Source organism: Heterodontus francisci, chromosome 30 (genome assembly GCF_036365525.1).
Source record: "Heterodontus francisci isolate sHetFra1 chromosome 30, sHetFra1.hap1, whole genome shotgun sequence".
In the NCBI taxonomy this organism is placed as follows: Eukaryota; Metazoa; Chordata; class Chondrichthyes; order Heterodontiformes; family Heterodontidae; genus Heterodontus; species Heterodontus francisci.
Window position 1 is genome coordinate 3550075 of NC_090400.1, and position 22880 is coordinate 3572954.

General features: G+C 52.3%; 1 protein-coding gene across 10 annotated transcripts in view; it reads left to right on the top strand.

Annotated features, from left to right (window-relative positions):
- LOC137346547 (protein CASP-like) overlaps positions 1-22880 on the top strand; it is a 734295-nt gene that overhangs the window by 470497 nt on the left and 240918 nt on the right. For all 10 annotated transcript variants that reach the window (XM_068010023.1, XM_068010028.1, XM_068010027.1 and 7 more), the window contains 2 exons: positions 9689-9737; positions 16564-16668. In XM_068010023.1, coding sequence (XP_067866124.1) covers positions 9689-9737; positions 16564-16668 — 154 coding nt within the window. The remainder of the gene's footprint in view (positions 1-9688; positions 9738-16563; positions 16669-22880) is intronic.

The following is a 22880-nucleotide window of genomic DNA, read 5'->3' on the forward strand; positions in this document are numbered from 1 at the left end:
CCCACTAGTCACTGCCTGCTACTCGGAAAAAGACCATTTATTCCTACTCTTTGTTTCCTGTCTGCCAACCAGTTCTGTATCCATGTCAGTACCTTACCCACAATCCCAATTCCAGTAGATTTGTCAAGCACGATTTCCCTTTCATAAATCCATGTTGACTTTATCCGATCCTGTCATTGTTTTCCCAATGCTCTGCTAGTACATCTTTTATAATGGACCCACTACTGATGTTGGGCTAACTGGTCTATAATTCCCTGTATTCTCTCTACCTCTTTTTTTAAATAGTGTGGTTACATTAGCTACCCTCCAATCCGTTGGAACTGTTCCAGTCTATAGAATTTTGAAAAATGACCAGCAATGCATCTACTATTTCGAGGGCCACTATCTTAAGTAGAAACATAGAACCAGAGAAAATAGGAGCAGGAGTAGGCCATTCGGCCCTTCGAGTCTGCTCCGCCATTCATTATGATCATGGCTGATCAACCAACTCTGTAACCTGTTCCTGCTTTCTCCCCATACCCTTTGTTCCTTGGGATGTAGATTATCAGGCCCTGGGGATTATCGGCTTTCAATCCCATCAATTTCCCTAACACAATTTCCCTACTAATAGTGATTTCATACAGTTCCTCCTTCTCACTAGACCCTATGTTCCCCAACATTTCTGGGAGGTAATTTGGGTCCTCCTTTGTGAAGACAGAACCAAAGTATGTATTTAATTGGTCTGCCATTTCTTTGTTCCCCATTATAAATTCCCCTGTTGCTGACTGTATGGGACCCACATTTGTCTTCACTAATCTTTTTCTCTTCACATATCTATAGAAGCTTTTACAGTCAGTTTTTATGTTCTCTGCAAGCTTACTCTCATACTCTATTTTCCCCTTCTTAATCAATCCCTTTGTCCTCCTTTGCTGTATTCTAAACTGCTCCCAATCCTCAGGTTTGCTGCTTGTTCTGGCCTTTTTATATTTCTCTTCCTTGGATCTAATACTATCCCTAATTTCTTTTGTAAGGCACGGTTGAGCCACCCTTCCTGTTTTATTTTTGCGCCAGACAGGAAAATTGTTGGACTTCATCCATTCGCTCTTTAAATGCTAGCCATTACCTATCCACTGTCAACCCTTTAAGTAACGTTCCCCAATCTATCATCGCCAACCCTCGCATCATACCTTCATAGTTTCCTTTATTTAGATTCAGGACCCTAGTCTCGGAATCAACTCTCTCGCTCTCCATCTTAATGAAGAATTCTATCACGTTATGGTTGCTCTTCCCCAAGGAACCCCACACAACAAGATGTTAACTATTCCTTTCTCATTGGCTGCGTTTGCTGGCAACACTACCACTAGGTGGCACTGCAGTGGCACATGCACAATTGCAGCCTTTGCCACTAAAACATCACAGTCTGTGACATCAGACAGCTGCCAGGACTAAAGATGGCGCTGCGCACATAATCTCACACAGGTAACCTAAACACATGGCAGCACACAATGGCTGGAGGGAGATGGCGAGCAGGGTGGTTCGGGTGGGGGGTGGGGGAGGGAGGGAGATAGCGAGCGGGGAGGGGGGAGAGGGAGATAGCGAGTGGGCCAGGGGAGGGTGGGGGGGGGGGGGTGGGAGGGAGATAGCGAGCGGGGAGGGGGGAGAGGGAGATAGCGAGTGGGCCAGGGGAGGGTGGGGAGAGTAGGGCCCAATCTGCGCGTGTGTGCAGATTGGCGCAGTCTAATGACGTCAGCTGCTGGCTGCGTTGTCAATAATCACTTTGTTTCTCATTATACAATACCCAGACTAGGATGGCCTGTTCTCCAGTTGGTTCCTCAACATATTGGTCCAAAAGACCATCACGTATGCACTCCAGGAATTCCTCCTCTACAGTATTATTGCTAATTTGGTTTGTCCAATCTATATGTAGATTAAAGTTACCCATAATTACAGTCGCACCCTTATTGCAGGCGTCTCTAATTTCTTGTTTAATGCCATCCTCTACATCACCACTGCTGTTTGGGGGTATATATACAACCCCCACCAACGTTTTCTGCCCCTTGGTGTTTCTTAGCTCCACCCATACAGATTCCACATCAGGATTCTCTGAGCTAATATCCTTCCTGACTATTGTATTGATTTCCTCTTTTACTAACAATGCTACTCCACCTCCTTTCCCTTTTTGCCTGTCCTTCCTAAATATTGAATACCCTTGGATGTTCAGTTCCCATCCTTGGTCACCCTGCAGCCATGTCTCCGTAATCGCAACTATATCGTATACATTTACATCTATTTGTGCGGTTAATTCGCCTACCTTATTGTGGATACTCCGCACATTGAGACATAATGCCTTTAGGCTTGTCTTTTTAACATTCTTAGTCATTTTAGCATTATTTCTCACTATGGCCCTATTTGTTTCTTGCCCTTGATTTCTATGCCTTCCACTTTTGCCTTTTTGTTTCCTGTCTTTCGTTTCTATCCTTGTTTCCTCCTCCTCAGTCTCCCCACTCAGGTTCCCATCCCCCTGCCATTCTAGTTTAAATCCTCCCCAACAGCACTAGCAAACGCCCCCGCGAGGACATTGGTTCCGGTCCTGCCTGGGTGTAACCTGTCCCGCTTGTACAGGTCCCACCTTCCCCAGAACCGGTCCCAATATCCAGGAATCTAAATCCCTCCCTCCTGTACCATTTCTCCAGCCACACATTCATCTGGTCTATTCACCTGTTCCTATACTCACTAACATGTGGCATAGGAAGTAATCCTGAGATTACTACCTTTGAATTAGAACATTACAGCGCAGTACAGGCCCTTCGGCCCTCGATGTTGCGCCGACCTGTGAAACCATCTGACCTACACTATTCCATTTTCATCCATATGTCTATCCAATGACCACTTAAATGCCCTTAAAGTTGGCGAGTCTACTACTGTTGCAGGCAGGGCGTTCCACGCCCCTACTACTCTCTGAGTAAAGAAACTACCTCTGACATCTGTCCTATATCTATCACCCCTCAACTTAAAGCTATATCCCCTCGTGTTTGCCATCACCATCTGAGGAAAAAGACTCTCACTATCCACCCTATCTAACCCTCTGATTATCTTATATGTCTCTATTAAGTCACCTCTCCTCCTCCTCTCCAACGAAAACAACCTCAAGTCCCTCAGCCTTTCCTCGTAAGACCTTCCCTCCATACCAGGCAACATCCTAGTAAATCTCCTCTGCACCCTTTCCAAAGCTTCCACATCCTTCCTATAATGCAGTGATCAGAACTGCACGCAATACTCCAGGTGCGGTCTCACCAGAGTTTTGTACAGCTGCAGCATGACCTCGTGGCTCCGAAACTCGATCCCCCTACTAATAAAAGCTAACACACCATATGCCTTCTTAACAGCCCTATTAACCTGGGTAGCAACTTTCAGGGATTCATGTACCTGGACACCAAGATCTCTCTGTTCATCTACACTACCAAGAATCTTCCCATTAGCCCAGTACTCTGCATTCCTGTTACTCCTTCCAAAGTGAATCACCTCACACTTTTCCGCATTAAACTCCATTTGCCATCTCTCAGCCCAGCTCTGCAGCCTATCTATGTCCCTCTGTACCCTACAACATCCTTCGGCACTATCCTTCGTGTCATCTGCAAACTTACTAACCCACCCTTCTACACCCTCTTCCAGGTCATTTATAAAAATGACAAACAGCAGTGGCCCCAAAACAGATCCTTGCGGTACACCACTAGTAACTAAACTCCAGGATGAACATTTGCCATCAACAACCACCCTCTGTCTTCTTTCAGCTAGCCAATTTCTGATCCAAAGCTCTAAATCACCTTCAACCCCATACTTCCGTATTTTCTGCAATAGCCTACCGTGGGGAACCTTATCAAACGCCTTACTGAAATCCATATACACCACATCCACTGCTCTACCCTCATCCACCTGTTTGGTCACCTTCTCGAAAAACTCAATAAGGTTTGTGAGGCACGACCTACCCTTCACAAAACCGTGCTGACTATCGCTAATGAACTTATTCTTTTCAAGATGATTATAAATCCTGTCTCTCATAACCTTTTCCAACATTTTACCCACAACCGAAGTAAGGCTCACAGTTCTATAATTACCAGGGCTGTCTCTACTCCCCTTCTTGAACAAGGGGACAACATTTGCTATCCTCCAGTCTTCCGGCACTATTCCTGTTGACAATGACGACATAAAGATCAAGGACAAAGGCTCTGCAATCTCCTCCCTGGCTTCCCAGAGAATCCTAGGATAAATCCCATCTGGCCCAGGGGACTTATCTATTTTCACACTTTCCAAAATTGATAACACCTCCTCCTTGTGAACCTCAATCCCATCTAGCCTAGTAGTCTGAATCTCAGTATTCTCCTCGACAACATTTTCTTTCTCTACTGTAAATACTGACGAAAAATATTCATTTAACGCTTCCCCTATCTCCTCTGATTCCACACACAACTTCCCACTACTATCCTTGATTGGCCCTAATCTAACTCTAGTCATTCTTTTATTCCTGATATACCTATAGAAAGCCTTAGGGTTTTCCCTGATCCTATCCGCCAATGACTTCTCGTGTCCTCTCCTTGCTCTCCCTTTAGATCCTTCCTGGCTAGCTTGTAACTCTCAAGCGCCCTAACTGAGCCTTCAATTCTCATCCTAACATAAGCTTTCTTCTTCCTCTTGACAAGCGCTTCAACTTCTTGAGTAAACCACGGCTCCCTCGCTCGACAACTTCCTCCCTGCCTGACAGGTACATACTTATCAAGGACACGCATTAGCTGCTCCTTGAATAAGCTCCACATTTCGATTGTGCCCATTCCCTGCAGTTTCCTTCCCCATCCTACGCATCCTGAATCTTGCCTAATCGCATCATAATTTCCTTTCCCCAAGCTATAATTCTTGCCCTGCGGTATATACCTGTCCCTGCCCATCGCTAAGGTAAACCTAACCGAATTGTGATCACTATCACCAAAGTGCTCACCTACATCTAAATCTAACACCTGGCCGGGTTCATTACCCAGTACCAAATCCAATGTGGCATCGCCCCTGGTTGGCCTGTCTATATACTGTGTCAGAAAACCCTCCTGCACACACTGGACAAAAACTGACCCATCTAAAGTACTCGAACTATAGTATTTCCAGTCAATATTTGGAAAGTTAAAGTCCCCCATAACAACTACCCTGTTGCTCTCGCCCCTGTCGAGAATCATCTTCGCTATCCTTTCCTCTACATCTCTGGAACTATTCGGAGGTCTGTAGAAGACTCCCAACAGGGTGACCTCTCCTCTCCTGTTTCTAACCTCGGCCCATGCTACCTCAGTAGACGAGTCCTCAAACGTCCTTTCTGCCGCTGTAATACTTTCCTTGATTAACAATGCCACACCCCCCCTCTTTTACCATCTTCTCTGTTCTTACTGAAAAATCTAAATCCCGGAACCTGCAACATCCATTCCTACCCCTGCTCTACCCATGTCTCCGAAATGGCCACTACATCGAGGTCCCAGGTACCAACCCATGCTGCAAGCTCACCCACCTTATTCCGGATGCTCCTGGCGTTGAAGTAGACACACTTTAAACCAAGTTCTTGCTTGCCAGTGCCCTCTTGCGTCCTTGTAACCTTATCCCTGACCTCACTACTCTCAACATCCTGCACACTGGAACTACAATTTAGGTTCCCATTCCCCTGCTGAATTAGTTTAAACCCCCCCGAAGAGCACTAGCAAATCTCCCCCCCAGGATATTAGTACCCCTCTGGTTCAGGTGAAGACCATCCTGTTTGTAGAGGTCCCACCTACCCCAGAAAGAGCCCCAATTATCCAGGAAACCAAAACCCTCCCTCCTACACCATCCCTGCAGCCATGTGTTCAACTCCTCTCTCTCCCTATTCCTCGCTTCGTTATCACGTGGCACGGGCAACAACCCAGAGATAACAACTCTGTTTGTTCTCGCTCTAAGCTGCCACCCTAGCTCCCTGAATTTCTGCCTTAAATCCCCATCTCTCTTTCTACCTATGTCGTTGGTGCCTATGTGGACCACGACTTGGGGCTGCTCCCCCTCCCCCTTAAGGATCCCAAAAACATGATCCGAGACATCACGAACCCTGGCACCTGGGAGGCAACACACCAACCGTGAGTCTCTCTCGTTCCCACAGAACCTCCCATCTGTTCCCCTAACTATGGAGTCCCCAATGACTAATGCTCTGCTCCTCTTCCCCCTTCCCTTCTGAGCAACAGGGACAGACTCTGTGCCAGAGACCTGTACCCCATTGCTTACCCCTGGTAAGTCGTCCCCCGCAACAGTATCCAAAACGGTATACCTGTTGTTGAGGGAAACGGCCACAGGGGATCCCTGCACTGCCTGCTGGTTCCCTCTCCTTCCCCTGACGGTTACCCATCTACCTACTTCTTTTACCTGAGGTGTGACTACCTCCCCATAACTCCTCTCAATAACCCCCTCCGCCTCCCGAATGATCCGAAGTTCATCCAGCTCCAGCTCCCTAACGCGGTTCTTGAGGAGCTGCAGTTGGGTGCACTTCCCGCAGATGCAGTCAGCAGGGACACTCTTGGCGACCCTTACCTCCCACATTCTGCAGGAGGAACATACAACTGCCTTAACCTCCATTCCCACTATTCTAAATTCCCAACAAATCTACTGAAAAACCCCCCAAAAAAAGTCAAATTTGTTAGCTTAGCAATCCGACGGACAGAACTTTTTAAGTAAAAAGCTTACCTTATCAACACACCAGAGTCCTTTTTTTTGGTTAGAGGAGGAGGGTGGGTGGGAGACACTACACGTGTAGTGTCTCATACAGCCGCCGCCCAAATATATAGTTTTCACTTACCCAGCAGTCCCCTGGTCCTCCGAAAACAAAAGGGAATTAACTTTTAACTTACACTGAAATTGACTTCCCAGCTGCAAGTTCGCTCCGTACCTCTGCTTCTGTCCAAGCTTTGAGGTCCTGCTTTTTAATTTAGTTCCTAACTCCTTCAATTCATCTTGCAGGACCTCATCCCTTTTTCTACCTCTGTTGTTGCTACCGACAAGCACCACAACCACTGGCTGTTCACCCATCCCTTTTCAGAATATCCTGCAGCCGCTCCGAGACATCCTTGACCCTAGCTCCAGGGAGGTAACATACCATCCTGGAGTCTCATTTGGGATAATGGTGAAAGATATTGATGAATTTGAATGCCACTTGTAAAAGTATTTAGAGGATATCTGACATATTTCTTCTGTGCATTGTTTTAAAATAATCCTCAATTATATGTTCCTGCAGTGCTGGTAGGAGAGATTGCATTGATACTTTTACGTATAACTGTTACGTTGTTATGAAAAGGTCGTTAATTTTTTTTAACCGATTTCTCCTTTACCAACCATCTGTCCGTAAATAAGATTAATGATTGAATTTTGTTTCCTCCTTTAAACCCTTACTAGTAAATGACCGCAATGACAACACGGTTGTTAAAGTTAAAACAAAGAAGTAGGGTTTATTAACACACGCTCTTAAACTCAGGAAGGGGGATTAACTTCACAACGCAAGCTTGCAAACATACAAGGAAAGGTTAAAGGCATAAAAAGGGCAAGGACATTTACTAACTGGAAAATTATCTTAATTACAAGCTAACATGGATTTCAGTTAAAACGAGTGTCTGTTTAAATTATCAAAAAGTCCAAAATTGGAGATCACTGACTGGAAATGCCGAATGGGGGAGGAGCTGTTGGAAATAGCTCTTCTCTTACAAATTTCTTCTTCTGTGCAACTCTCGAAGGTAAATGGAGATAGCTTAATTTGCTGAAGTCACCTTTTACTTAGACGAGGATATTTCACCATATTTCACCACTCAACTCAAAATGTGGGATGTAAAAAGAGCAGTGGCTGTGGATTATACTCAAGCCCACTTCAGGAAAGCACTGTTGTCACAGTTGCTAAATGTGAAAAAGCATCTCATTATAGTGAGTAAAAGCAAAATACTGCGGATGCTGGAAATATGAAATAAAAACAAAGTTGTAGAAATATTCAGCAGGTCTGGCAGCATCTGTGGAGAGAAAAGCAGAGATAATGTTTCAGGTCTGTGACCTTTCATCAGTTCTACCAGACCTGCTGAGTATTTCCAGAACTTTGTTTTTATTGATTAAAGTGAGTGCCTTGAAATAAGAAGACAGCAAGTGCAGGACAGTGTAGAAATAATTTATTATATTGCGACTGGAAGAATACAAGACAGCTACCAACTTGCTACAAATTATAGGAATTTTCAGCTACACCAAGTTCACATGGATTTACTTTGACAGGTGTAAAGCCAGGGCAGTATAGAAACTTAAAAAAAAAAGCCAAAGCATCTTTACCAGGATTGGGATTATTCACAAAACATTTAACAAGGATTCTATTTAACTTAGAAACAAAAATCAAATTACCTGTGTGAATGTGTGATTGTATTATTTTGCATTAACTCTGGTAATATTGCTGCCTCATTATTAACAATATTAGGGAAGGCCAATTATGTTCTGTTGATTGACCATATGCATTCTGCGTGTTGAAATGTTAATTTAAAGGAATTCAGCTGGGGCTAAATATGTGACGAGGCTAAAGATTCTATAACTGTTCATCACTTGTCTAACTGTTTAATATGTCAGAAAGTTCAGAATTATAATAGGTACTAAATATCAATCTTAATCTAAGACCTGATACTTTAAATTTATGCCATTAAATATCTGCATGAAGTATGATTTGATGAGTGCCACAGAAAAGAGATGATTTGATATCATTTAACGTCTTGTGTCTGCGTTTTGCGAATAGCCACAGCATGTATACTATTTCATTGCTGTTGCAACTTGTTACATACTGAAGTTACGTCTTTATGACCGCTTATCAACCAAACATTATGACCTTGCAATTCAAAACCTGGCATTGAGTCAAAGTGCTGAAATTAATTGTCAAACTATTTGAATGGAGATCAGTCATAAGATAACTCCATATGTTAACAGTCATCTGGTCAGTTATATAGGGCTATTGGCTTCTATATTTTCAGTTTGACCAAGGCTCAGGTTAAGGTGTATAGAGCGAAACCTGCTGCTGGTAGAATTAAACAGTCAGAATTAGAAAAAGTCATACATCAGCAATGTTTTTCCTGCGCCGAGGTCTCCTGTGTGATGCACTTTTTTTGGTTAACTCCCTTGTGTAATTCTATATTTAGCTCATTGCTCCTCCCCTGTGCAATATACTTTTCAGTCTCCAACGTTAACTTTTCGCTCGCAGTATATAATCCAAATAAGCTGCTATTGAAACTGCACTGCTGCTGACCTCAAAAATTTTCTTCATCAATAAAATGAAGAAGAGAACTTCGTAAACATAACCTGTGGGAAAAGCTGTTAAGTATTGGAGAGTGTCTGAAACCATCTATGCAATTGCAGCTGTAATTTGGGCATCCAAAAACAGCCAAATGAAATGGACAGTGATATGAAAGCGTGTTTATATCTGACATTTAACAAAACGTGGATGAAATTTCTCCTCAAATGTTACACTGAGGGCATGTCCACACCCAAAAGATCTACCAGGATTTCCTATTGCATGGGCATAGCGACACTGTGTTCAGGACTTCTATTAACTTGGTTTTTCCTTGAATCTGTTACAGAGCAGATGAAATTGAAATGATCATGACAGATCTGGAAAGAGCCAATTGGTTTTTCCTTGAATCTGTTACAGAGCAGATGAAATTGAAATGATCATGACAGATCTGGAAAGAGCCAATCAGGTAACAGATTTTCACATTAAGATTCAGTGTTTTGGTACTTGCAGTATCCCAACCCCTCCCCTCCAACCCCTCCCCTCCCAAGACACTCCCCTCCCAAGACACTCCCCTCTCCTCCCCACCCGTCCCCTCTCCTCCCCACCCGTCCCCTCTCCTCCCCACCCGTCCCCTCTCCTCCCCACCCGTCCCAACCCCTCCCCACCCGTCCCAACCCCTCCCCACCCGTCCACTCCTCTCTCACCCCTCCCCTCCCCTCCCCTCCCAAACATCTCCCCTCCCCTCCCAAACATCTCCCCTCCCTTCCCCTCCCCTCCCAAACATCTCCCCTCCCAAACATCTCCCCTCCCCTCCCCTCCCCTCCCAAACATCTCCCTCCCCTCCCCTCCCAAACATCTCCCCTCCCCTCCCCTCCCCTCCCAAACATCTCCCCTCCCAAACATCTCCCCTCCCCTCCCCTCCCCTCCCAAGCATCTCCCCTCCCCTCCCAAACATCTCCCCTCCCCTCCCAAACATCTCCCCTCCCCTCCCCTCCCCTCCCAAACATCTCCCCTCCCCTCCCCTCCCAAACATCTCCCCTCCCTCCCTCCCAAACATCTCCCCTCCCCCCCAAACATCTCCCCTCCCCCCCAAACATCTCCCCTCCCCTCCCCTCCCAAACATCTCCCCTCCCTCCCCTCCCCTCCCCCTCCCCTCCCCTCCCCTCCCCCCCTCCTCCCCTCCCCTCCCAAACATCTCCCCTCCCCTCCCCTCCCAAACATCTCCCCTCCCCCCAAACATCTCCCCTCCCCCCCAAACATCTCCCCTCCCCTCCCCTCCCCTCCCCTCCCAAACACTCCCCTCCCCTCCCCTCCCAAACATCTCCCCTCCCCCCCAAACATCTCCCCTCCCCCCCAAACATCTCCCTCCCCCCCCCTCCCCTCCCCTCCCAAACATCTCCCCTCCCCTCCCCCCCCAAACATCTCCCCTCCCCCCCAAACATCTCCCCTCCCCCCCCAAACATCTCCCCTCCCCCCCCAAACATCTCCCCTCCCCCCCAAACATCTCCCCTCCCCCCAAACATCTCCCCTCCCCCCCCAAACATCTCCCCTCCCCCCCAAACATCTCCCCTCCCCCCCCAAACATCTCCCCTCCCCCCCAAACATCTCCCTCCCCCCCCAAACATCTCCCTCCCCCCCCAAACATCTCCCCTCCCCCCCCAAACATCTCCCTCCCTCCCCCAAACATCTCCCCTCCCTCCCAAACATCTCCCCTCCCTCCCAAACATCTCCCCTCCACCCCAACATCTCCCCCCCCCCCCAAACATCTCCCCTCCCCCCCAACATCTCCCCTCCCCCCAAACATCTCCCCTCCCCCCCAAACATCTCCCCTCCCCCCCAAACATCTCCCCTCCCCCCCAAACATCTCCCCTCCCCCCCAAACATCTCCCCTCCCCCCCAAACATCTCCCTCCCCCCCCAAACATCTCCCCTCCCCCCCCAAACATCTCCCTCCCATCCCCTCCCCTCCCCTCCCTCCCAAACACCTCCCCTCCCCTCCCCTCCCTCCCCTCCCAAACACCTCCCCTCCCCTCCCCTCCCCTCCCCTCCCAAACACCTCCCCTCCCAAACACTCCCTCCAAACATCACCCCTCCCCCCCCAAACATCTCCCCTCCCTCCCCAAACATCTCCCCTCCCTCCCCAAACATCTCCCCTCCCCCCCAAACATCTCCCCTCCCTCCCCAAACATCTCCCCTCCCTCCCAAACATCTCCCCTCCCCCCCCAAACATCTCCCCTCCCCCCCCAAACACTCCCCTCCCCCCCAAACATCTCCCCTCCCCCCCCAAACTTCTCCCCTCCCCCCCCAAACATCTCCCCTCCCCCCCAAACATCTCCCCTCCCCCCCAAACATCTCCCCTCCCCCCCAAACATCTCCCCTCCCCCCCAAACATCTCCCCTCCCCCCCAAACATCTCCCCTCCCCCCCCAAACATCTCCCCTCCCCCCCCAAACATCTCCCCTCCCTCCCACCCCTCCCCTCCCCTCCCAAACACCTCCCCTCCCCTCCCAACACCTCCCCTCCCCTCCCAAACACCTCCCCTCCCCTCCCCTCCCCTCCCAAACACCTCCCCTCCCCTCCCCTCCCAAACACCTCCCCTCCCCTCCCCATCACCTCCCCCCCTCCCCCTCCTCCTCCCCTCCCCCCCTCCTCCTCCTCCTCCCCCCTCCTCCTCCTCCTCCTCCCCCCCTCCTCCTCCTCCTCCCCCTCTCCCCCCCTCCCCCCCCCCCCCCCCCTCTCCTCTTCCCCCCCCTTCCCCCCCTCTCCTCTTCCCCCCCCTTCCCCCCCTCCTCTTCCACCCCCTCTCCTCTTCCCCTCCTCTTCCCCCCCCTCTCCTCTTACCCCCCCCCTCCTCTTACCCCCCCCTCTCCTCTTACCCCCCCCCTCACCTCTTCCCCCCCCCTCTCCTCTTTCCCCCCCCTCTCCTCTTTCCCCCCCTCTCCTCTTTCCCCCCCTCTCCTCTTCCCCCCCTCTCCTCTTCCCCCCCCCCTCTCCTCTTTCCCCCCCCCTCTCCTCTTTCCCCCCCTCTCCTCTTTTCCCCCCCTCTCCTCTTTCCCCCCCCTCTCCTCTTTCCCCCCCCTCTCCTCTTCCCCCCCCTCTCCTCTTTCCCCCCCCTCTCCTCTTCCCCCCCCTCTCCTCTTTCCCCCCCCTCTCCTCACCCCCCCCCTCCTCCCCCCCCTCTCCTCCCCCCCCTCTCCTCCCCCCCCCTCTCCTCCCCCCCCTCTCCTCCCCCCCTCCTCCCCTCCCCCCCCTCTCCTACCCCCCCTCTCTCCTCACCTCCCCCCCCCCTCTCTCCTCTCCTCCCCCCCCTCTCCTCCCCCCCCCTCTCCTCCCCCCCCTCTCCTCCCCCCCCCCTCCTCCCCTCCCCACCTCCCCCCCTCCCCTCCCCACCTCCCCCCCCCTCCTCCCCCCCCTTCCTCCCCCTTCCTCCCCCCCCTTCCTCCCCCCCCCTCTCCTCCCCCCCCCCTCTCCTCCCCCCCCTCTCCTCCCCCCCCTCTCCTCCCCCCCCTCTCCTCCCCCCCCTCTCCTCCCCCCCTCTCCTCCCCCCCCCTCTCCTCCCCCCCTCTCCTCCCCCCCCCTCTCCTCCCCCCCCTCTCCTCCCCCCCCTCTCCCCCTCCCCCTCCCCTCCCTCTCCCCCCTCCCCCTCCCCCTCCCTCCCCCTCCCCTCCCCCTCCCCCTCCCCTCCCTTTCCCCTCCCCCTCCCCTCCCTCTCCCCCTCTCCTCCCCTCTCCCCCTCCCCCTCCCCCCTCCCTCTCCCCCTCTCCTCCCCCTCTCCCCCACTCCTCCCCTCCCCCACTCCTCCCCTCCCCCACTCCTCTCCCCCTCCCCCACTCCTCTCCCCCTCCCTCCCTCCCCCTCCTCTCCCCCTCCCCCTCCCTCCTCCCCCTCCCCCACTCCCTCCCTCCCCCTCCCCCACTCCCTCCCTTCCCCTCCCCCACTCCCTCCCTTCCCCTCCCCCACTCCCTCCCTTCCCCTCCCCCACTCCCTCCCTCCCCCTCCCCCACTCCCTCCCTCCCTCCCTCCCCCCCTCCCTCCCCCTCCCCCACTCCCTCCCTCCCCCTCCCCCACTCCCTCCCTCCCCCTCCCCCACTCCCTCCCTCCCCCTCCCTCCCTCCCTCCTCCCCCTCCCTCCCTCCCTCCCTCCCCCCCTCCCTCCCTCCCTCCCTCCCCCCCTCTCCCTCCCTCCCCCCCTCTCCCTCCCTCCCCCTCTCTCCCTCCCCCTCTCTCCCTCCCCCTCTCTCCCTCCCCCTCTCTCCCTCCCCCTCTCTCCCTCCCCCTCTCTCCCTCCCCCTCTCTCCCTCCCCCTCTCTCCCTCCCCCTCTCTCCCTCCCCCTCTCCCCCTCCCTCTCTCCCCCTCCCTCTCTCCCCCTCCCTCTCCCCCCCTCCCTCTCCCCCCTCCCTCTCCCCCCCTCCCTCTCCCCCCCTCCCTCTCCCTCCCTCCCTCTCCCTCCCTCCCTCTCCCTCCCTCTCCCTCCCTCTCCTCCCTCTCCCTCTCCCTCCCTCTCCCTCCTCCCTCTCCCTCCCTCCCTCTCCCTCCCTCCCTCTCCCTCCCTCCCCCTCCCTCTCCTCCTCCCTCCCTCTCCTCCTCCCTCCCCCTCTCCTCCTCCCCCTCCCTCTCCCCTCTCCCCCCCCTCCCCCCCTCCCCTCCCCCTCCTCCCCCTCCCCCTCCTCCCCCTCCTCCCCCTCCCCCTCCTCCCCCTCCCCCTCCTCCCCCTCCCCCTCCTCCCTCTCCCCCTCCCTCTCCCCCTCCCTCTCCCCTCCTCCTCCCTCTTTCCTCCTCCCCTCCCTCCCCCCCCCACTGCCTCTCCCTCCCCCCCCACTGCCTCTCCCTCCCCCCCCCCACTGCCTCTCCCTCCCCCCCCCACTGCCTCTCCCTCCCCCCCCCACTGCCTCTCCTCCCCCCCCCACTGCCTCTCCCTCCCCCCCCCCACTGCCCCTCTCCCCCCCCCCACTGCCTCTCCCCCCCCCCCCCCACTGCCTCTCCCCCCCCCCCACTGCCTCTCCCCCCCCCCCACTGCCTCTCCCCCCCCCCACTGCCTCTCCCCCCCCCCACTGCCTCTCCCCCCCCCCACTGCCTCTACCCCCCCACTGCCTCTCCCCCCCCCCACTGCCTCTCCCCCCCCCCACTGCCTCTCCCCCCCCCCCACTGCCTCTCCCCCCCCCACTGCCTCTCCCCCCCCCACTGCCTCTCCCCCCCCCACTGCCTCTCCCCCCCCCCACTGCCTCTCCCCCCCCCCACTGCCTCTCCCCCCCCCCCACTGCCTCTCCCCCCCCCCACTGCCTCTCCCCCCCCCCCACTGCCTCTCCCCCCCCCCACTGCCTCTCCCCCCCCCACTGCCTCTCCCCCCCCCACTGCCTCTCCCCCCCCCCACTGCCTCTCCCCCCCCCACTGCCTCTCCCCCCCCCCACTGCCTCTCCCCCCCCCCACTGCCTCTCCCCCCCCCCCACTGCCTCTCCCCCCCCCCACTGCCTCTCCCCCCCCCACTGCCTCTCCCCCCACCACTGCCTCTCCCCCCCCCCACTGCCTCTCCCCCCCCCCCACTGCCTCTCCCCCCCCCCCACTGCCTCTCCCCCCCCCCACTGCCTCTCCCCCCCCCTCACTGCCTCTCCCCCCCCCTCACTGCCTCTTCCCCCCCCCACTGCCTCTTACCCCCCCCCACTGCCTCTTACCCCCCCCCACTGCCTCTCTTCCGCTTCCTCCCCCCCCACTTCCGCTTCCCCCCCACTTCCGCTTCCTCCCCCCCACTTCCGCTTCCTCCCCCCCACTTCCGCTTCCTCCCCCCACTTCCGCTTCCTCCCCCCCCCACTTCCGCTTCCTCCCCCCCACTTCCGCTTCCTCCCCCCCCCACTTCCGCTTCCTCCCCCCCACTTCCGCTTCCTCCCCCTTCACTTCCGCTTCCTCCCCCCTTCACTTCCGCTTCCTCCCCCCTTCACTTCCGCTTCCTCCCCCCTTCACTTCCGCTTCCTCCCCCCTTCACTTCCGCTTCCTCCCCCCTTCACTTCCGCTTCCTCCCCCCACTTCCGCTTCCTCCCCCCACTTCCGCTTCCTCCCCCCACTTCCGCTTCCTCCCCCCCACTTCCGCTTCCTCCCCCCCACTTCCGCTTCCTCCCCCCACTTCCGCTTCCTCCACCCCACTTCCGCTTCCTCCCCCCCACTTCCGCTTCCTCCCCCCACTTCCGCTTCCTCCCCCCCCACTTCCGCTTCCACCCCTCCCACTTCCGCTTCCACCCCTCCCACTTCCGCTTCCACCACCTCCCACTTCCGCTTCCACCACCTCCCACTTCCGCTTCCACCACCTCCCACTTCCGCTTCCACCACCTCCACTTCCGCTTCCACCACCTCCCACTTCCTCTTCCACCACCTCCCACTTCCTCTTCCACCACCTCCCACTTCCTCTTCCACCACCTCCCACTTCCTCTTCCACCACCTCCCACTTCCTCTTCCACCACCTCCCACTTCCTCTTCCACCACCTCCCACTTCCTCTTCCACCACCTCCCACTTCCTCTTCCACCACCTCCCACTTCCTCTTCCACCACCTCCCACTTCCTCTTCCACCACCTCCCACTTCCTCTTCCACCACCTCCCACTTCCTCTTCCACCACCTCCCACTTCCTCTTCCACCACCTCCCACTTCCTCTCCTCCACCTCCCACTTCCTCTCCCTCCACCTCCCACTTCCTCTCCCTCCACCCTCTCCTCCCACCTCCTCTCCCTCCACCCTCTCCTCCCACCTCCTCTCCCTCCACCCTCTCCTCCCACCTCCTCTCCCTCCACCCTCTCCTCCCACCTCCTCTCCCTCCACCCTCTCCTCCCACCTCCTCTCCCTCCACCCTCTCCTCCCACCTCCTCTCCCTCCACCCTCCTCTCCCTCCACCCTCTCCTCCCACCTCCTCTTCTGTTCTCCACCCTCCCAACTCCTCTCCCTCCCCTCATCTCCCCACCCCTATACCGGAAGAAAATCCCCTTTGGTCTCATCTGTGTAAAAGAAATTGAATGAAAAAAGCTCCTTTCACTTGTTTTTATTCTGTCTCAAAAACTCACTGAGCTGCAACATTAATATCAGCAGGGATTTATTGCTCCTGGCATTAAATTACTGTCATAATCACTCAATTATTTCCGTTTTGTACTGTTAAAAATGAATATCCATCACTTTCAGTCTTTTCTTTTTACATTTATTAGGTTGACTGTTAAAGAAAATCTGTTATAGTCAGTGATGCAGAAATTGATTAATGGGCCTATATAATTTTGTCAGCTGTTGAATGAATATGTTTTGTTTTTCTTCCCTTTCCTCAGAGGGCAGAGGTGGTTCAGAGAGAGGCAGAGGCCTTACGTGAGCAGCTTTCCTCGGCTAACAAATCCCTGCAACTGGCCACTCAGATTCAGAAAGCTCCTGATGTGGTAAGGCATTAAAGACTGTGAATCAGATGAGGGGTTGAGTGATAACCACATTTTTCACATCAGAGCTGTCTTATCCACTTTCCAACTGTCTACCTATTAAATTTAGGTCAATTTTCTACATTCAAGATCAACCAACCAATGTTAGTTGTGCACTTGAACTGATTTGGTAAAGGTGTTAACTAGATTTACATGTAATTTAAAATGATGAGGCTGAAATAATGACGCAAAGTTCCACAAGGGATAGTGTGCCTTCACAGCTGAGGGGAGGCGGTGGCATCGTGGTAATGTCACTGGACTAGTAATCCAGAGATCTAGGCTAATGCTCTGGGGACATGGCTTTGCATCCCACCACCACAGATGGTTAACTTTGAATTCAATTAATAAATCTGGAATTAAAAAGCTAGTCAAATGGTGACCATGAAACCATTGTCGATTGTTGTAAAAATCCATCTGGTTCACTTAATGTTCTTTAGGTAAAGAAATCTGCCATGCATACCTGGTCTGAACTACATGTGACTCCAGACTCACAACAATGTGGTTGACCCTTAAATGCCCTCTGAAATGGCCGAGCAAGCCACTCAGTTATGTCAAACCGCTACAAAGCGTAAGAAAAGGAATGAAACCGGATGGACCACCCAGTATCGACCGAGGCACTGGAAACAACAATGGCAAACCCAGCCCTGTCGACCCTGCAAAGTCATCCTTACTAACAGCGGGGGGCTTGTGCCAAAATTGGGAGAGCTGTCCCACAGACTAGTCAAGCAACAGTCTGACACAGTCATACTCACGGAATCATACCTTATAGACAATGTCCCAGACACCGCCATCACAATCCCTGGGTATGTCCTGTCCCACCAGCAGGACAGACCTAGCAGAGGTGGTGGCACAGTAGTATATAGTCGGGAGGGAGTTGCCTTGGGAGTCCTCAACATTGACTCTGGAGCCCATGCAGTCTCATGGAATCAGGTTAAACATGGGCAAGGAAACGTCCTGCTAATTATCACCTACCGCCTGCCACTGCCCGCCCCCCCCCACCCCCTGCCCCTTGGCTGATGAGTAAGTTCTTTTACATGTTGAACACCAATTTCAAGAAGCACTAAAGGTAGCAAGGGCACAGAATGTTCTCTGGGTGGGGGACTTCATTGTCCATCACCAGTAGTTACTCAGCACCACTACTGACCGAGCTGGCCGAGTCCTAAAGGCCATAGCTGCGGCAGGTGGTGAGGGAACTAACAAGAGGGAAAAAACTGCTTGACCTCGTCCTCACAATTTACCTGTCGCAGATGCACCTGTCAATGACAGTATTGGTAGGAGTGACCACCGCGCAGTCCTTGTGGAGATGAAGTCCCATCTTCACATTGAGGATACCCTCCATTGTGTTGTGTGGCACTACCGCTGTGCTAAGTGGGATAGATTTCGAACAGATCAAGAAATGCAAAACTGGCCATCCATGAGGTGCTTTGAGGCAGCAGTAGCAGTATGGTATTCAACCGCAATTTGTGACCTCATGACACAGCATGTCCCCCATTCTACCATTACCATCAAGCCGGAGGACCAATCATTGTTCAATGTAGAGTGCAGGAGGGCATGCCACAAGCAGCACCAGGCATACCTCAAAATGAGATGTCAGTCTGGTGAAGCTACAACACAGGAGTACTAGCATGCCACTATCGGAAGCAGCATGTGATAGGGCTAAGCGACCCCAGAAGCAACGCATCAGATCTAAGCTGTGCAGTCCTGCCACATCCAGTCGTGAATGGTGGTGGGCAATTAAACAGCTAACAGCAGGAGGAGGTTCCACAAATATCCCCATCCTCAATGATGGGGGAGCCCAGCACATGAGTGCAAAGGACAAACCCGAAGCATTTGCATCCATCTTCAGCCAGAAGTGCCGAGTGGATGATCCATCTCGGCCTCCTCCTGAGGTCCCCAGCATCACAGATGCCAGTCTTGAGCCAATCCGCTTTGCTCCAAGTGATATCAATAAATACCTGAAGGCACTGGATACTGCAAAGGCTATGGTCCGTGACAGCATTCCGGCAATAGTACTGAAGACTTGTGCTCCAGAACTATCCCCTTCCCAGCCAAGCTGTTCCAGTACAGCTACAACACTGGCATCTACCCGGCAATGTGTACACAAAAGGCAGGACAAATCCAACCCGGCCAACTACCACCCTATCAGTCTACTCTCGTTCATCAGCAAAGTGATGGAAGGTGTCATCGACAGTGCTATAAAGCGGCACTTGCTCAGCAATAACCTGTTCACTGACGCTCAGTTTGGGTTCGGCCAGGGCCACTCAGCTCCTGATCTCATTACAGCCTTTGTCCAAACATGGACAAAAGAGCTGAACTGTAGAGGTGAGGTGAGAGTGACAGTCCTTGACATCAAGGCAGCATTTGACTAAGTATGGCATCAAGGAGCCCTAGCAAAACTGGAGTCAATGGGAATCAGAAGGAAAACTCTGTGCTGGTTGGAGTCATATCTAGTGCAATGGAAGATGGTTACGGTTGTTGGAGGTCAATTATCTCAGTCCCAGGATATCACTGCAGGAGTTCCTCAAGGTAATGTTCGAGGCCAACCATCTCCATCCATCAATAACCTTCCCTCCATCATAAGATCAGAAGTGGGGATGTTCACTGATGATTATTACACAATGTTCAGCACCATTTGTGACTCCTCAAATACTGAAGCAGTCCGTGTCCAGATGCAGCAAGACCTGGACGTCATCCAGGCTTGGGCTGATAAGTGGCAAGTAACATTCGTGCCACAGAAGTGCCAGGCAATGACCATCTCAAACAAGAGACAATCTAACCATCTTGCCTTGATGTTCAATGGCATTACCATCGCTGAATCCCCCACTATCAACATCCTTGGGGTCACCATTGACCAGAAACTGAACTGGATCAGCCACATAAATACTGTGACGACAAGAGCAGGTCAGCGGCTGGGAATTTTGCGGCGAGTAACTCGCCTCCTGACTCCCCAATGCCTGTCCACCATCTACAAGGCACAAGTCAGGAGTGTGATGGAATACTCTCCACTTGCCTGGATGGGTGCAGCACCAACAACATCCAAGAAGCTCTTCATCCAGGACAAAGCAGCCCGCTTGATTGGCACCCCATCCACCACCTTCAACATTCACTCCATTCACTATGGATGCACAGTGGCAGCAGTGTATACCATATACAAGATGCACTGCAGCAACTCTCCAAGGCTCCTTCGACAGCACCTTCCAACCCCGCGACCTCTTCCACCTAGAAGGGCAGCAGATGCATGGGAACACCACCACCTGCAAGTTCCCCTGCAAGTCACACACCATCCTGACTTGGAACTATATCGCTGTTCCCATCATTGTCACTAGGTCAAAATCCTGGAACTCCCTTCCAAACAGCACTGTGGGTGAACCTGCAGCAGTTCAAGAAGGCAGGCAGCTCACCACCACCTTCTCTAGTGCAATTAGGGATGGGCAATAAATGCTGGCCTTGCCAGCGACGCCCACATCCCATGAATGAAAAAAAAAATCATTGCCCAAAAGCTACTTTCACAGACGTTTTCTCCTTTACAGAGGCACCTCCCTTCCTCCCAGCAGTTCGGAGAGATGCATTGCTCTTCTCCCAGGTCACAGAGACACACTCTCCCTCTGTTCTGTGCAGGAGAGTCCTGTTCAAGGTGGATGGGTTACACCTCAACAGGGCTGGGACAGATGTTCTTACAGGCAGTTAACTAGTTCTATGGTGGAGGGTTTAAACTAATTTGGCAGTGGGTAGGGCACCAAAATGAAACTTTAAAGAGGAGTTAAAACAACAACAAAAACTCGTATTATATAGCGCCTTTAACTTAATTAGATGCCCCGAATTCACTTCACAGGAGCATTCTAAAGCAAAATTTGACATTGAGTCACATATGGTGACATTAGGGCAGATGACCAAAAGCTTGGTCAAAGAGTTCGGTTGCAAGGAGCATCTTAAGGGAGGAAGGAGAGGTGGAGAGCCACATAGGTTTTGGGAGGGTGAGGGGGGATGAAATTTCAGAGCTTAGGGCCTTGGTACCTGCAGGAATATGCACGAATGGTGGAGCAATTACAATCTAGGATGCACAAGAGGCCAGAATTAGATTATTTCAGAGGCTTGTGGGACTGCAAGAGATCCCGGAGATAGGGAGGGCAAGGCCATGGAAGAACTTGAAAACAAGTATGAGAATTTTAAAATCAAGGCAGTGCTTAACCTGGAGCCTACAACCAGGTCAACGAGCACAGGGATGATGGGGGAACAGGACTTGACACGAGTAAGGATACAGGCAGCAGAACTTTGGGTGACCTCAAGTTTACGGAAGATATATTTTGGCAGGCTGACCAGATTGTGTTGGAGTATTCAAGTGTACAGGTAACAAAGGCATGGATGAGGGTTTCAGCAACAGGTGAGCTGAGATATGGGCAGAGTCAGGCGAAGTTACAGAGGTGGAAATAGGCAGTCTTAGTGATGCTGCAGATATGTGGTCACAAGCTAATCTTGGGGTCAGATATGACACCAAGGTTGTGAACAGTCTGATTCAGTCTCTCGCAGTTTCTAGGAAGAGTGATGGAGTTGGTAGCTGGGGAATAGAGTTTGTAGCGGGGACTGAAGACAAAAGTTTCCGTCTTCCTAATGTTTAGTTAGAGATAATTTCTGCTTATTCAGTACTGGATGTCAGACAAGCAGTCTGATAATTTAGCAACAGTGGAAGAGTCGAGAGAGGTGGTGATGAAGTAGAGCTGGGTGTCATCAGGGTACATGTGGAATCTGATGCTTTCTTTTTGGCTGCTGTTGCCGAGAGGCAGCATGTAGATGAGAAATAGGAGGGGCCCAAGGACAGATCCTTGGGGGACACCAGAGGTAAAAGTGCAGGAGTGGGAAGAGAAGCTACTGCATGTGATCCTCTGACTACAATTAGATAGATAAGAATGGAACCAGGTGAGTGCAGTCCACCCAGCTGGATGACAGTGGAGAGGCGTTGGAGGAGGGGGGTGTGGTCAACCGTGTCAAAGCCTGCAGACAGGTCGAGAAGGATGAAGAGGGATTGTTTACCTTTTTCACAGACACATAAGATATCATCTGTGTCTTTGATAAGAACAATTTTGCTACTGTAGCAGAGATAGGATGGATTTTAACATGGAGTTCTGGGAAAGATGGGCACAGATTTGGGAGTGAACATCATGTTCAAAGACTTTGGATTGGAAAGGGAGGTTGGAAATGGGGCAGTAGTTTGCAGAGTTGGTGAGATCAAGGGTTGTGTTGTTGAGGATGGGGTGATGGCAGATTTCAAGGAGAGAAGGACAACACCTGAAGAGGGAGAGCTGTTAACAATATTGGCTATCATGGAGATCAGGAAGGAAAGCTAGGTGGCCAGCGGTTTAGTGGAAATAGGGTCGATGCGCAGAGAGGACTGGGACAAAGACAGACAGTATTAGAATAAAGAATAGTTCAGAAATAGGAGGGATCAAACCGCAGGGAAATACCGGGCAGACTAAGATGGGTTTGGATTGCATGTACGTAAATGCAGAGATAGTGGTGGTGCAGTGGTTAACACCGCAGCCTCACAGCTCCAGGGACCCGGGTTCAATTCTGGGTACTGCCTGTGTGGAGTTTGCAAGTTCTCCCTGTGACCGCGTGGGTTTTCGCTGGGTGCTCCGGTTTCCTCCCACAGCCAAAGACTTGCAGGTGATAGGTAAATTGGCCATTGTAAATTGCCCTTAATGTAGGTAGGTGGTAGGGAATATGGGATTACTGTAGGGTTTGTATAAATGGGTGGTTGTTGGTCGGCACAGACTCGATGGGCCGAAGGGCCTCTTTCAGTGCTGTATCTCAAAAAATAAGGCTGGTGAGCTGCAGCCACAAGTTGCCATATGGGACTGATACAATGGCAATAATAGAGACCTGGCTCAAACAAAGAGAGGAGTGGCCAAGTTAATATTCCTGACTACAATGTATTCAGGAAAGATAAGGGAGGAGAAAAGGATGAAGAGATGGCAGTATGATCAGAGATACTATTGCAGCACTTAAAAAAGATGAGGTTACCTAGAGTGTTCAAAGACAGAATCTATTTGGGTAGAATTAGGAACAATAGAGAGGAGGAGGTGTTATGCTGCTGGGTGTATACTAATGGGCCACCAAATAGGGGGAAGGAGGTAAAAGCAAGTATGCAGGCAGATTGCAGAATGATGCAAGAGCTACAG